This window comes from Dermacentor silvarum, chromosome 3, assembly GCF_013339745.2.
Source record: "Dermacentor silvarum isolate Dsil-2018 chromosome 3, BIME_Dsil_1.4, whole genome shotgun sequence".
Lineage (NCBI taxonomy): Eukaryota > Metazoa > Arthropoda > Arachnida > Ixodida > Ixodidae > Dermacentor > Dermacentor silvarum.
Window position 1 is genome coordinate 33,429,206 of NC_051156.1, and position 16,030 is coordinate 33,445,235.

Consider the following 16,030-nt stretch of genomic DNA (forward strand, 5'->3'; position numbering starts at 1 on the left):
TTCATCTGCGAAATCGATTGCGACGCCTAACCTTCCACGATTTAGTTACCTTCCCATGGATCCGATAGTTTTTTATTCAGCTCGAATCGCAAAAATAATCGACAAACTAAAACTAAGTTGAACTTGTGGAACAGAGCAGATTCATTCATTCATTCAGTTTATTCACCAGACAGTACTGGATGACTGCCTAGGCTAAAAGCTGTGTAGACAGCTTGACAGAGGCCCAGGTAGCCGTTACAAGGCAGACACAACGAAACGGCAAAAACAAGATACTTAGCAAATAATGAAAGTGGACATGTAAGCATACGTGTATGTTGATAAACAAAACCAGCAAATAAAACATAGTATAGGATCAAATTATAGAGAGTGTGTCATCAATACACAAGAAAACAGATGGAAATATGAGTATTTCATTTTAAAAAATTGCTACAAGACATTTATTACAACACTTTTACAAAAAATGCTCGCAACTGAGATTTCGACATGTATTTCGTTTCTTTGTATTTGTTCAGAAGTAAAGGAAGATTGTATTGTAGCATTTGTCTTCTTCTTCTTTCTGGGGTTTTACGTGCCAAAACCAGTCTTGATTATGAGGCACGCCGTAGTGGAGGGCTCCGGATTAATTTTCAGCACCTGGGGTTCCTTAACGTGCACTACAACGCAAGCACACGGGCGTTTTTGCATTTCGCCTCCATCGATATGCGGCCGCCGCGGCCGGGATTCGATCCCGCTACCTCGTGCTCAGCAGCGCAACGCCTTAGCTGACTGAGCCACCCCGGCGGGTAATTGTAGCATTTGAAGTTTGTAATCTGTTCGAAAACGTGGCAGAAACAACGTGTCTGTGCTGCGTGTATCTAACACAGGTCTGTGTACGGTTAAGCTCGCCGTTGTTTCTAAGAACCGTCTAAATATTTTATTTGAATGATAAAAAGACGGCAGAGCACGATAGTAATACATGTTTTTATGCGAATTATGTTGAAGATTTGAAAAGCGCTCTGAGTAGATTCACAATATTCAAGGTTGGCGATCTGTCTTACACTTTTTTTTTGCAAAATTGCAAGTTTTTTAATGTTTGCTTTAGTTGTTAGCCAGACCAAATTACAATAATTAATGCGAGAAGCAAATAATGCATAATATATTTTAAGTTTAATATTTAAAGGAAGCGCACGACAACGTGACATCGCACCACTGACAGATGCAAGATTTTTACAAAGGTTTAAAATATGTGAATCCCATGAAAGATTTGAAGATAGTGCAATGCCGAGAATAGTGTGTTCCTCAACTATTTCAATATCATTATTACCACATATAATGACGTGTTCCAGCCTAGTAGCCTTGTTTCTGGCTCGAAAAAACTTAACCTTTGTTTCTTATTACGGAATTAATACGAAATTCCTCAAAAACACGAAAGAGTGCTGTTCAATTATTCTAGAGTGTCTTTTTTCGCAATCGTATGACTCTTGTACTTTACCAGGCGACTGGAAAATAGGTAAAATTGTGCCAATTTTCAAATCGGGTAAACGAAATAACCCGTTAAACTTTCGACCTATTTCACTCACGTCAGTTCCAGGTGAGAATTTGGAACATGTCATTTTCACACATCTTGTCACATATCTAGAGGATAACAGTTTTTTCTAGACTTCGCAACATGGCTTCCGTAAGTTCTACTCGTGTGAAACCCAACTTATCACCTTCACAAACAACTTACATGAGTTTATTGACTCCGGATTTGTTGTAGATTGTATTTTTCTTAGATTTCGCCAAGGCTTTTGATAAAGTTAATCACTCCTTACTGTTACATAAACTAAATGCGCTAAATATTGACCCGCAAGTATTTGATTGGATTCGCTCATTTCTTTCCTGTCGTGTCCCGTGTCACAGCTAACGGCTCCGATTCTCCATTGGCTCCAGTCGGTTCCGGCGTACCTCAAGGGTCAGTCCTTGGACCCCTTTTATTTCTCATTTATATCAATGATCTAACCGCTAATATTTCTTCCCAAGCTTGTTTATTCGCCGACGACTGTGTCATTTACCGAAAAATAGCCAATGTTTCCGACGTAATATCACTTCAGAACGATCTAAATATTGTAACAGAGTGGTGCCACACCTGGCATATGGAATTAAACGTTGCTAAATGCAAAAGCATGCGCGTAACTAGGCGTGGTGCTATCTCTCCGTCCTACTTTCTTAACAACTCCCTGCAAACCCACAGCTTCCTATCGCTACCTTGGTGTTTACATATGCAGTGACTTATCATGGAAACATCACGTTGATTATTTAATAGCTAAAGCGAACCAAACTTTAGGTAACTTAAAAAGAAACTTTTACCTTGCCCCGCTGTCACTAAAACTGTTACTTTATACAACTTACTTTCGGCCCCAGCTAGAATACGCCTCGTCTGTGTGGGATCCGCATCATTCTACATTGATACAGGGCATAGAGGCAGTGCAAAATCGCTTCGCTCGCTTTATTTCAGCTAACTATAATCACAGGGCCAGCGTCACAGAAATGAAAGCTACTCTTGGTCTTCCTTCCCTGGCCAACCGTAGAAAGCAGTCACGCATTGGTCGTTTTCACAAAATGTACTACCACAACCCCGCTCTTCGATCCTTGTTCATCCTACCAGCGCCATTTCGCTCACACCGGCTTGATCATCCCCATAAGGTTAAGATACCGTATTTTTCAAATACTGCAGGCTCGCAATCTTTTGTCCCTAGAACCGCAAGGGACTGGAGTCACTTACCCGCCTTCATAACGGACATAGCTGATTGAACTGCCTTTAAAAATGCCCTATCATGCTTATTGTAGTACCATACATTACGTTCTTGTGTGCTTTATGTCACTATGTATTTATTCCGTCTAATGCTTCGTATATGCTGTATATGTTTTGTATAATTCTGTGTAATGCTCTCTATCTTTATAATATCTTTATGTTATTATTTTTGTGTTCACTTTTACTTTGTATGCCCCTCCCCTCTGTAATGTATTTATACCATGAGGGTACTGAGAATAAATAAATAAATAAATAAATAAATAAATTGCACGAATGTGCGGGTTACAAAATGTAATTCGCTAAGCAGTCACTAAACTACTCGCCTTAGCGGAACGTACGTTTCACGTACGCACGGTGGTGCGCTCGTGCGGTGCGCTCATGCTCGGAGCGGGCGTCGCTAAACATACAGTCTGGCGATGCGGCTCTTGGGTCCCTTATCCGTTCAGTCCGCGCTGCGAAGACGAACAAAGAGAAGATCCCCCTGTGGGCGCTGAACGGCGAAGCGTGCCTCGAGAGCAGCGGCTCACAAGCGCGACCAGAAGAGCGCTCACTACGAGGCGAGTGCGTGCAGCACGAAGGAGCAAATAATCTCGACGCTGGAAGCACTGCAGGGAGCCAACGCGGAAACAAAGACGGCCGCATTGAGTTTGGTTGCTGCTGTATGCGACTTTTCAAGGTTTTCAGTATTTCGGGTCCGAAGTACGTCCTATATACAGGAAGTCAACGAAACACACAAGTACTTGAAGGAATAAGCCAGCAGTGCACCCTGAAGCTCAAATCGTTATGGATGTTCCTGGTAGAGAAGCGCTTTCAAGTTGCGGAAAAGGCCATCGCCCAAGCCACGGCAAAATTTGAGGAAATGGAGATTGAGGTACAACAACAGGTTAGATATTGCAAGAAGATTGCAGGAGAAAGAGCAGGGGACGCTGGCCTGATCTTAACGGAACATGCGCAAAGGGGAATGTTTGAATGCCTTGATCGTTTGCACACACAGCAGGACACCCGCTTTAAGCGGGTGTCAAGGTGACATTGGTTTTCAGAACCATTGAGCCTGTTTACAAGATGTTCGCAACTGTGGAAACGCTTCAAACGTTGACGTCGAGTCTTACTGAAATATATCACAGATTTTCTGGCGATCAAATCGTCACAGAGGTCCTTCGGTTGCGAAGGTACCTCAAGGCCGCCGGAAAGCACCTTGATGCCACGAGGATATGGAACGCAGAACAGTTCCCGGAATTTATCTCCAAATGGAACGTCTTTGAGTCCCTCCCAAATCTTACCGTCATCTTTCGCTTGTTCATCAAGATCTGTGCGTAAGTTGCATCTTGCGAAAGGAACTTTTGCAAGTTAAAGATGATCAAAACGTCTCCGCACTCCACCTTTAGTGATGAAAGGCTATCAAACTTGGCGATACTGACCATAGAAAAAGACCACGGAAAAAAAAGTTGTCGCAGTTTCAACTGAAAGGCGAAGCATCAATTGCGATAGCAAATTTGTAGAGAGCTACACGGAGTAATGATATTAGCTTTATCAGCTGTATAAACTTGGACATGCAGCAGCACCGGCAACACGCAGAACTGTTGTCGACGCCGTCGGCGCTTTGCCCGCGTTCGCTCAAAATGCGTGCGGCGTTGGTGACTGTTGCCGGAGCCTCTGATATAAATAGGCACTTGGTGCCGCAGCTAAACGTCGCCTCCCTTCCCTCCCCCTCCCCCCCCCCCTCCCCCACGGCCTCTCGCGCGTCAGAAGAAGGCGCGTTTGCTCTACATATATGGTGATTGTAAAGGAGGAAAGAGACGCCTACTTCTGCAGCCCTTAAGGCCAAACCCCATATGCGCGAAAATGCACGCGACAGCGACGAGCGACGCGACGTAGATCGCCTTCGCGCAAGCTGTCGCTTGCAAGGGCAAACCCCATTCACGCGAACTTCACGCGACTGCTTCAGCGAGCGATCTCCATTGTTGCTGGCATGAGGGCGTCTACTCGTACCAAATGTGGCGCGTTGTCAGCGGTATGCAGTGTAAAATAAGATGTTTTGTTGAACATGAATACATAAAATTTTTATCATTGTCTTGCAGTATTTTTTATTGCGATAGCAATTATATGGACACTCAAAAGCAGATTTCTGCCGTCGGCGTCGCCGTCGCCGTCGCCGTGAGGTTCCGTATGACGTCATTTGGAGATGAAATCGTCGCCGCGCGCCGCCGAACGCTGTATGTGCGAGTGAAAGGGCGCGAGGGACGCGCGCTTTCACGGGGAGTGAACGCACGGCGGAGAACAAACGCGCGTTCTGCGCCGTGCTCGCTTAAGGGCTGCAGAAGTAGGCGTCTCTTTTCTCCTTTACAATGACCATATATGTAGAGCAAACGCGCCTTCTTCAGACGCGCGAGAGTCCGTGGGGGAGGGGGAGGGAAGGGAGCCGACGTTTAGCTGCGGCACCAAGTGCCTATTTATATCAGAGGCTCCAGCAACAGTCACCAACGCCGCACGCATTTTGAGCTAACGCGGGCAAAACGCCGATGGCGTCGACAACAGTTCTGCGTGTTGTTGCTACCAAAGCCGCTCACCTTACTTCGTATGACATTGCTCTGTTGCTATCGCATTCATTGCTTCGCCCTTAGGGCGAAACTGTGACATTTTTTTTATATGCACGTGCATAAACATTACTTTATTTGCTCGCTGTGTGCACGTGACTCGGGCGTGGAGGAGGAGAGGAGGTCGTGGCAATCGACGAAAACCGCGCGAACTGAGCTGCTGGCTGCTGTGTGCGTGTGTTGTTGGCGACGTCCTGCTCGTTTCCTACGTCGTAGAATGGAACGACAGAGGAAGTTAGCTGCACTGAAGCTGCTGCTCATTCTAAAGAGAAGGCGGGCTTTCTCGAGAAAGTACTGGGTGCGGCCGACATGGACAAAGCGATCGGACGAGAGCGAGTTTTTCACGGCGGTAAGTGCGGCAAGACCCGTGTTTGTCTCGTTACTTGTCGTTTGGTCCTGTGTATATTCTGGCGCTGTCTATTACTTGACGAAGACAACCACGTCACAATGCTGAAAGTGAATACACGTTCGCTGCATTTTACAGATGAAACTCATGAAGAACGGCGATGAATCGCTTTTCTACATGTTCTACAGAATGTCACCGGAGACTTTCGACATGCTGCACAGCTTGGTGCGGGAGGATCTTACGAAGGAGCAATGCCCCTCGAGGGCGACCATTTCTTCTGGAGAGCGCCTCGCGCTGACGTTGCGGTAGGACAATTTTGACTGCGTAACCGTGCTTGCACAGCTTTTCATTTGTGAGGATGGGACTGTTCGTGATGTGTGCTCGTTATACTTCGAAATATTGTGTTGCGCATGCATGGATTGTACGTTAGCGACATCGCGTTGCGTTTCTTGACACCCTCGTTTGCGCATTCATTTGTATTTCAGGTTTCGGTCATCTGGTATGCTGGTGAGGGACGCAGCCATGGCATTCCGTGTGGGTATCGAGATGGCACGAAATGTGATCCATGAAACCTGCAGTGTGCTGTGGAAGGTTTTGGTCCCTCTATACATGAAGGTAAACATATGGCATATTCACACCATAGATCAGGTATATATAGCGATGGGTAAATTTTAATGCATGTTATTTCATGCTTACCCTTACCAAAGGTGTTCATAATAGCTTTTGTAGGGTGTCTAGAAAGCAGGTCTAGTTAATGTCAGCAAACAGCAGAAACACAACAGCTGTGTTTACGCTTGTGGCACTTTCAAATTCATTTACCTACTACTTCTCTGAGTTTGTTGAAAGGGAGTTTTATTTGTGCCACTGGGTTGTATGTTTCATGCAAAGTTAAATGACAGAAGTTTGAAATGGTTGAGTAAATAACAGCGCCTGCCACCTTGAACATGTTATGGAGTTTGTGCCACTAGGTGGTGTAATACCGTAGCAGATGCACATGCACAGAAAGGAGTGGCCCATAATGTTAAAAAAGCATGTGTAAGTTTACCGTGTGATGGTTGCACAACGTGGTATGTCAAACTTGAAATTGCTTTTTATGCAGACACCAACAGAAGAAGAGTGGCGAGAAATCGCCACTGGGTTTTCAAACCGTTGGCAGTTCCCGAATTGCCTTGGAGCAGTCGACGGCAAGCATGTGCAGCTGAAATGTCCACGTAATGCTGGAAGTATGTACTTCAATTACAAGGTATGTAACAGGAAATTGCATCATTGCCTATGGCATGTTTGCTGCTATAGGGTCATCTATGTCTTATTCATAGAAGGGATAGGGTGAGACTTAAGGACAAGAGGATATCAAATTTGCGCGTAATGCATGCAAAGTAGGTTACAGACCAAAATGTTCACCTGATTTTATGGATGCTGATCACTAATGCAGCTGAGTGCTATGTATATAAGTACTTTTGTGACAGTTGTTTCATTGCTTTCAGGGAACCCATTCCATTGTATTGATGGCTGTGGTTGACAGCCAGTACCTTTTCCGGCTAGTTGATGTGGGTGCACCTGGGAGGTTCAGTGATGGGGGAATTTTGAAAGATTCCCTTATCGGCAAGCGAATGCATGAGGGCAAGCTTAATCTACCACGAGCAGCCACGCTCCCAAGGTCGGAAAGAGTTTGTCCTCATGTGTTTGTTGGCGATGAGGCCTTCCAGCTGCGCCCAGATTTCATGAGGCCACTGCCAGGGAGCCGGACTGCACCTGAGGAGGTGATCTTCAACTACCGCCTCAGTCGTGCAAGGTCTGTACCCGGCACATAAAGAACTCTTTCTTATTAAGTTTAACTGTAAGCTCAATTATGTTCTCTGCCACAACTTTCACAGGTGTTTAGGGTAGAGCGAGTGAGGCGTGGTAAACAAATTTATTTTAGCCGTGTTTCTTATGCTCTTTTCCTGTGCAATGTTGCAATTGCTGCAGCAAGGAAGGTGCCTTGTTACAAGTTGAGGATAACGTGCAAAGCTGCCCCTAAGTTCTGTTTAGGTTATCACTGGCAGGGACTGAATAACGCCACCATCTGTGCATACTACACCAAAGCGATGGGTCCTTACTTTTCGGATGAGCAGTATTCACTAAAGCCAAAATTATCCTTTTAAATATATGTGCTATTCATTTTTCAATAATGTACAATAGTTCTTTGTATGCCATCTTGTGAAACATTTGCTTTGCTGACAATTACTGTGACTATAGGTGCAATCCAACAACAGAAATCATGTTTCTTTTGTTTTTTGACAGACGCTGCGTGGAAAATGCCTTCGGCATTCTTGTATCTCGCTGGCGGATATACGAGAGGCAGATCAACATGGAGCCCAAAAATGCAGATATCATTGTGAAGGCGACATGCGTGCTGCACAACTTCCTTTCTTCAAATGCTGCATCTACGTACTGTCCTCCTGGCTACGCGGATTTCCAAGACATGTTTGGAACTGTGAGCAGTGGCACCTGGAGACAAGGACCAGAAAGCACTGCAGTGTTCGGTTTGGAGAAGTCAAAGGCCCATAACTGTACTAGAGTGGCCAATGCGGTGCGACAGGAGTTCCTGAAGTACTTCAATGATGAAGGCCAAGTGCCTTGGCAATGGAAGCTGCCAGGAGTCGCCGCGCAACGTGATGATGCAAACAAACAAGCAACGAGTGGCTAACTCGAGCCAATTCACCATCAGACAACGCCATCAATACAAACAGCCCTTTTTACGGCTACCCACTTGATGCTTTGGCGGTGAGGCACCGAAATTGCGATATCCTCCTCCATAACCCCTCTTTACAAGTCAATATATATCATGCTTTGTGTTGGACTGTGGGAGCATTGGCTGCAGTTGCACCCATACGTAGTTCATGCAAGCTTGTTTAGGAGGATTGAAGTGCACAGCTACAAGGCAAAACTTTATTGCACGTTTCCTTCTGTAATACCATTGCTTTAACAACTGTGACAACTTTCTGAAATGCACCAAGGAAAATATGCTCAACATTGCATAACGGCACACAGGAATAAAATATTTGTACAAATTCAGTTATGAATATTACGACAGAATTGAGTACTTCCACTCCTGCAACGTATAGCGACATAAAAAAATATCTGAACACATTAAACATCACAGGCTTCTTTAAATGAACACATCCGGCCACATTTCGATGGGGGCGAAAGGCGAGAACACCCGTGCGCTTAGATTTAGGTTTTTAAAGATTCCCAGGTGGTAGAAATTTCTGGAGTCCCCCACTACGGCGTGCCTCATAATCAAATCGTGGTTTTGGCACGTAAAACCCAATAAAAAAATGAACACATCAGTGACATTATCACAGCATGACCAAATAGCATGAACTCGTTGAATGTCTTGAGCATACTAATATTTGTTCTAAGAAACAATACATTGATAATATCACAGACCTGGGAATATGACAACATGGACTTAAACAGTGATTCATAATAAATTAATGACATAATAAATAATTGACATGTTATGCACCAGTAGTAGCTTTCCTAGTGCATCATGCTGTAAACAGCTGTTTGTACATATGACCACACCACTGATGTTATCACAGCATGGGAAAAATGACAGGGTGTACTCTTAAGAATTGAAGAAGTGTGTTGGTCTGGGCTGGTTGGTACATCATTAGGATGGGAACAAACAGCACTAGGACAGGACGAAGTGAGTAGACAGACAAGGCGCTGAACTAACAACCACTGGTTTATTGCTGGGAAAGCAATATATACAAAGCACAGGATCAGCGCAAAAGGCCAGAAAAACAGTTTCTGCGCCGGGAAGGGAATAAAATCACCACATCACCCGTGTCGTCAAGGCAGGTTATGTTTTCAACAAGTAGTTAATCACGCACGTCGTCATAGCAGGTTATCACGTTTTTAACAAGCAGTTAATCTCGCAGCTATGCAGAGAAACAGAGGGTACGCTGACGCAGGAGTTTCCATGCGATTGAATGCAAATCGCTTACCAAATCTCGCGTGCTCTTTAGTCTTTATACCTACCTAGTATTGTGCAATCTTCAAAGAGAGGTTTGCAGTGCTGGGCTAAATACACAACTGCACATGCGCACTCAACATGAGGTTTTCTGTGTTGTTTCTTACAGATTGCTTTTTGGGGGCCTTCCTTGTTTACCTTGCGACATAGCGCCGACAGCTTGTCCCTTGCGCTGAACAAAACGCGTGTGCCTATTTTTCTGGCGACCTTTTTTAAACTATGCGAGACCCCATGGACATAGGCTACGACGGTGGTATGACGGTGGTGCTGGTGTTTCGGAAAAGCTTTTGGTGATCCTCACCACAGGGAGGGCAGGACGTGACGCCCAGGACAAGGGACCTCATGTGAGCACCACCGTCATACCCTATGTCCATGGGGTCTCGCATAGTTTACAAAAAGTCGCCGGAAAATTATGCACACGCGTTTTGTTCAGTACAACGGACAAGTTGTCGGCGCTATGCCGCAAGGTAAACAAGGAAGACCCCAAAAAAAGCAATCTGTGAGAAACAACACAGAAAACCTCATGTTGAGTGCACATGTGCAGTTGTGTATAAGATCCCGCTCAAGTGCAAATGCTGCTACGTTGGCCAAACAGGCCGATGTTTGAATTACCGACTGAGGGAGCATGCGTACGCAATGAAAGGGTCTGTACCGAGCCATTTAGCCCAGCACTGCAAAGAATGCGGCTGCAAACCTCTCTTTGAAGATTGCACAATACTAGGTAGGTATAAAGACCAAAGAGCACGCGAGATTTGGTAAGCGATTTGCATTCAATCGCATGGAAACTCCTGCGTCAGCGTACCGTCTGTTTCTCTGCATAGCTGCGAGATTAACTGCTTGTTAAAAACGTGATAACCTGCCTTGATGACGCGTGTGATATGATGATTTTATTCCCTTCCCGGCGCAGAAACTGTGTTTTTCTGGCCTTCTGCGCTGAACCTGTGCTTTGTATATATTGCTTTCCCAGCAATAAACCAGTGGTTGTCAGCGCCTTGTCTGCCTACTCACTTCATCCCGTCCTAGCGCTGTTTGTTCCCCTCCTAACTTTAAGAATGTTTGTAGCAAAAAGGAAACATAAAGCATGACAACACGTTATGTAATACAATGACCTGTGATGATGCAGAAATAAAAATAAATAAAATGCACACTACAAGAAAAAAATTGCACCTCTCCCAGTATGACTAGCTTTCATCGTGAACAACAGCATATAGGAGCAACAAATTGTCAGAATGAGCTGGTGGTTTATGATATCACAGACTGGCTTGTTATGCAATATCAGTCCTACTCTAAAACAACTGTCTCACCAGTGCATTGCGCAATGGCTTGCAGCAACTGTATCTGCAAGGCACTAACAAGCCTTGGAGGCACATGCCTCATTTTTTCAGCGACAAACGCACCAAAGCGTTCATGCTCATCAGGCTTGTCAGTACTAAATTTAGACAGCCCGTCTATTTCCTCATCATATTTTGAACGTCTCGTTTTTTTTTGGTGGTGGTGGCTGCACACTGACATCCCCACATGATTCCGCTGGTAGTGCCTCTAGGGGCTCAGTGGACTCGCTTGTGGAGACCTCTTTCTCCATGTAAATTCCCTCCAGTATCTCCTGTGCTGTTTCGACATCACATAGAGATTCTTCCATTTGAGACTGAGGCTCCAAATTCCCACTTGTCCTGCAGGGTATAACATGGTATGTCTTTAAGCACAATTTTCAACATGCAACGCTACGTTTTCAGCTGCGACTCATGTGAACATCTTATGCATGTGGCTGTGCCATTTCTATTTCAATTAAGTTTCCCCCACTGTTAGTCGTTAATCTTGTATTAGCACACATGCACTAATTCCCTGTACAAATGGCAGCTTTTTTTCATTTTTCGTACCTTGATTTTTCCTATAGACTGGTTTATTAGTCTTTGATCATGCATTTGCACACATGCACTAATTCCCTGAACAAATGTCAGTTTTTTTATTTTCTGTACTCTGATTTTTCCTACAGGCTGATTAATGAGCAAATTCATTGCACTGCACGATGTCATTGCATTGCCCGTGTTATTTCGATTATTTCACGCCTGTTCTTAAGGTTCTACATTTGCCGAATAATCACCAAGGTATCTGCAGTCTTTGTCAACTAAAGGCAAGAATTCTATGCATGCTATGTTCTACGTAAGAATGTCGATTAAAAACTTATGGCCTCCCTTCCATTGTATCCTTGAGGAACATGAGCCGAGAAAAAAAAACCCATTTCGTAGAATCGTCCAGGACGTCGTCAGCAGGCGCCCCGCTCTTGCTGGCTCGCGCAGGGCTAGGTCAGCTGGTATACCCCCCGGGTAAACGATGTTTGCGTCACTAGCGCCAATTTGTCCCCTGGTGTTTGGTAGGCCAAACTGTGAAACCAATAAACAATAAAAAAATTGCTGATGCTGCTATGGCAACGCTTTTGTTGATGAGAGAGCAGGAAACGCCGAGCTGCTTGTCGTCTGCTATGCGCTCGACGAGCGCGCGACCGCTTTGTGAGCCGCAAGCGGAAAAGAGCACCGCTTGCATCTTTTTTAGATTGTGTTGCTGCTGCATATACTGTTCTCTACAGCTTTCGATCGCTAATTTTCTCGGACGTTGAGCACGTCCACGAAACATTTGTTAGGAAATATTTCTCAGTTAAAATGCACGCGAGCTAGCAAGCTCGAAGCGTGACAATTTTGTTTGAGCAAGAAAATTGAATAGTCGGAAAATGTGGTGTATTCACTGATTTTATTAGCAACGTATTGCAAACGATACAACTCAATACATACCACAATAGCACAGAGCTGTGTAATTCGTACAGTAAATACAAATGTTGGCATCTGTATTGGTTACACAAACATAAGAGAAGTCTTCACACAATTCATCGTATATAGATTATCGCTGCAGGGGTCACCACGTTCATTGGCTGTACACAGTACAATTCACCACAAACGAAGGTTCATAGTAACACGTTCGTGAATAATGAACTGATCATGCAGAGCAGGTGACGAGGACGTTGAGCCCAACATTGCCAGCTCCTTTTTCTTTTTCCATCTTCTGGAAATAAGGGGGAAATGAGCAGCATTTTAGGTCACATGTTTTAAACAAGTCTCAGCACTTTTTTCGCAAAATGGCGCTTCCAACTTATGCGGGTCAGCTTCGATTGTGTATCTTTGCATGACTTCAACTAAAAATATTCCTCTAAGAGACATCAAGCTTTGCTCAAAGTTGCATTGCTATTGTACAATTACGTAACATGTTTAGCATTGGTGTTGTCTCATTAGCTGGCTAGGAACATTGTAGTATTGCAGTTTCTTTTTTTTTAATTCACTTTCGCTTTACCATTGCCTACACAGCCCACAAGAGGTAATTAAGTCAAAATAATTTAAAATCTGCTCTGAGCCGGCACGCGCACACCTGCTACTGTAAAATTTCTTCTATACAACGAAAATTATGGAGATCGTTGCAGCGTGTACCCAAGACTTAGCTTCGTCGTATTGAATTGTGCGATTTTACGTACCACGATGCGTGCGTGAGACACGCCGTAATAACCGACTGCGAAATATTTCGACCATCGGCGGCGTGCGTTAACTTCGGCCCTATCGAAACTCAATTCATTTCTGCGACCTCGTGTTTCAAAGTGTAACGCCATGTCCGATAAGCGACAACGGCGCGCGACAGATATGCCGCTTACAGCAAGGCCAAGTGGGCTGCGTCTTCTTACGAGCGTGAATTCTGTCGTTGTGAAAAGAAGATATTCGCATCTTTCGCTGCGTCAGGAAGCTGGAAAATATTCGCAGCGTTAGCTACACCAGCAGTTTGGAACACCCTTTACCACGCATGATCATCGAATATTAAGTAAAAACGAAACGAAAAGAACGCAATTCCCTGGAGCACGCGCAACAAATTTCGCGGCGTAACGTCACACGAAGCCGTAGCAGACGACATGAAAAAAGAAAGAAAGAAGCGCTCCGTGCTGTTCACTTTTGCGCCGTATCTTGCATACTAGTTCTACACAAAGCAAGAATGCACGCCGCCTGCCTTAATGCCCAAAATCAACAAGTCGGCCTTTGCATACCTACAACCTGGACGACGCTCTTTTGGCCGGCAGGGCGGTCTTGAGCCGAACCAGCCGTGGCTTCTGTGGCTTCTGCCCGGGAGGGTCCTGGAAGATAGGGTAGAAATCGGTCTCGGTTAAGGAGGTAGCGAAGGAAGGCAGTTGTACATTAAGCTGGTTGCATGAAATCCAATGTAAAGGACACACCTTGAACTCATGCTTAAATATGGAACGTGAATTATGTATCAAGCGATAAGGCGCGTGAAAACGAACTACAAATGCGCCCGCATTCGCAACCGCTAATAAATTGTTTTTCTTACCCTCGTCGATCGGGGACCCCACTTCCACTGCAGCAGTGGGAACAGCCGTCCACAGGAGTCGTGTTTTGGCAGGGTCGGCGTAGGCATTTTCAGCGAAGTGGTCCGAGCAGAGGCGGTAGCCGTTGTACATTTGCTCCCGTGCGAGTCCCTCAAGATCTGCTCTTTGGGCGTAATTCCGCCATACGTCACACCTAGAAAATGAAACAGGTACCACCATGAATATCAATAAACAACACATAAAAGCGACACTAATATATAGAGTGCTAAAAAGCGAGAAAATATGTCACGAGTTCAAAAGTGAAGCGAAGCTCGCCCTTAGCGCAGGTAACATGAACTTCTCGTGACACGGAATGTAAGCAGTCGCTCGTACGTAATTATTTTGGGGGCTTCTTTCTTAAACATTCAAATGTGGTAATGTCACCCCAAGGAACTGCTCGTCGGAATGCTCTGAAGCCGAGCCAGTTCGTCGAATAAGCGCGTTCGGCGAACATATATATACTTTGCAAGATTTCTTCGCGAAGAAAAAAAATGCAGGTCCACCGCTAAAAAAACCAATACCGAAGCGAAATTTCCGTTTGAGCGTCAGCTGGCATCAACCGGCTCACCAGAAACTGTCCACAAGTAGCTTTACATGCTTACAACGTTACTTAAAAATGCGCAGTGCCAGGAAAAAGAATGACTGTAAAGCAAGGGCAGAAATGTTTCGGTTCGCTCTGTGGCCGTTTTTATCAGCACAGCACATGATTCTTCGTACCGAAAAAAAGTGTGCTTACCTTTCGTCCGCTGGGAAGCGGAAAAATTTGGCTGCGCTGTTCCTTCCCGAGTTGCGGTACCAAAGAGCAGCACAACACGCCTTGTGTCCTGTGCGTAGTTTCGCCGACATTTTCAGATGTTCGCACTCACAAACACCAAAATTGTCGCTTTCCTGCAATTCTAAAAAGTTTCACACGTGGACAGCGAAAAGGGCTGGAGCAGACGAACGGAATGGCAGCAGACGAGATAAGAGCGAGAGCGCCGCCCTTCGGCGCAACGAAGGCCGAGTCTGGATAAATATATAGGGTGTTAAAAAAACGAAAATGGCCAAGGACATATTTTTTTCAACACATAATCGCATAACTTAACTTTATTCATGCGTAGGTTGGAAAGGTAGGGCCACACATGCAAAAGTTGCTGAATTTTCGCTTCCTACCAAAACAATGGCGGACGCTTTATTTCAGATACCGAAACTAGTTGAAGTGTCGGGCCCCTGGCTCGCGCCCGATCTTTCAACACACGCCTGAACGTGTCTCGCAAGTTTTTCCACCTTGCTTTGACTTCAGCAACTGCGCACAAACACGGAAAGTTGTACACCATGCCAGCACCGAATGACAGTGCAGCGCGTCTCCTTTAATACTCATTCGGTAGCATTAAAACGATTAGCATCGTAACGTTAGACATCGCTTGTACGTAGGCTGTCAAAACATCACAACTCACCATCCCATCACTGCTGCTACATGCCGCCAAGCCGCGTCACAGACGGGGCGGGACTTGTAGTTCCTGTCCCTCAGGTCCCATAACGCACGTTCATGTTCAACGGCGTCAATGAGGCGCTCATTGTAAGCACTGCGCTCGTCTGCGTTGGCCATGTTGATCAAACCACGTTGGATCAAACGTTGTTGCTGCTAGTCGAAAAGCACGTGGAGACAACCGGCAGTACGTAACTGATGTACATCCCGTTCGGGTGTTTTGCTATTGGCTGCTTGAGCACAGCACTTCCGGGCGACGGGCGACGGATTTCAAATCTGAAAAACCGAGCGATCGCGCGATTTCGACCACGCGACACGTCGCGCGAACGGCCCGTTTCGTCGCTCATACCGTCGCTCGTCGCTGTCGCGTGCATTTTCGCGCATATGGGGTTTGGCCTTTAAGCGAGCATGGCGCAG

At 45.4% G+C, this 16,030-nt stretch overlaps 1 protein-coding gene across 1 annotated transcript; it reads left to right on the plus strand.

The window, feature by feature from the left end:
- The first annotated feature begins 5,851 nt into the window (after positions 1 to 5,851).
- LOC119444288 (uncharacterized) lies at positions 5,852 to 10,082 on the plus strand. The gene is made up of 6 exons (XM_037708711.2): positions 5,852 to 6,018; positions 6,199 to 6,328; positions 6,813 to 6,956; positions 7,198 to 7,505; positions 7,997 to 8,327; positions 10,041 to 10,082. Exons 1-6 carry the CDS (start codon positions 5,852 to 5,854, stop codon positions 10,080 to 10,082), a joined length of 1,122 nt encoding a protein of 373 aa, XP_037564639.2.
- Positions 10,083 to 16,030: the final 5,948 nt, after the last annotated feature.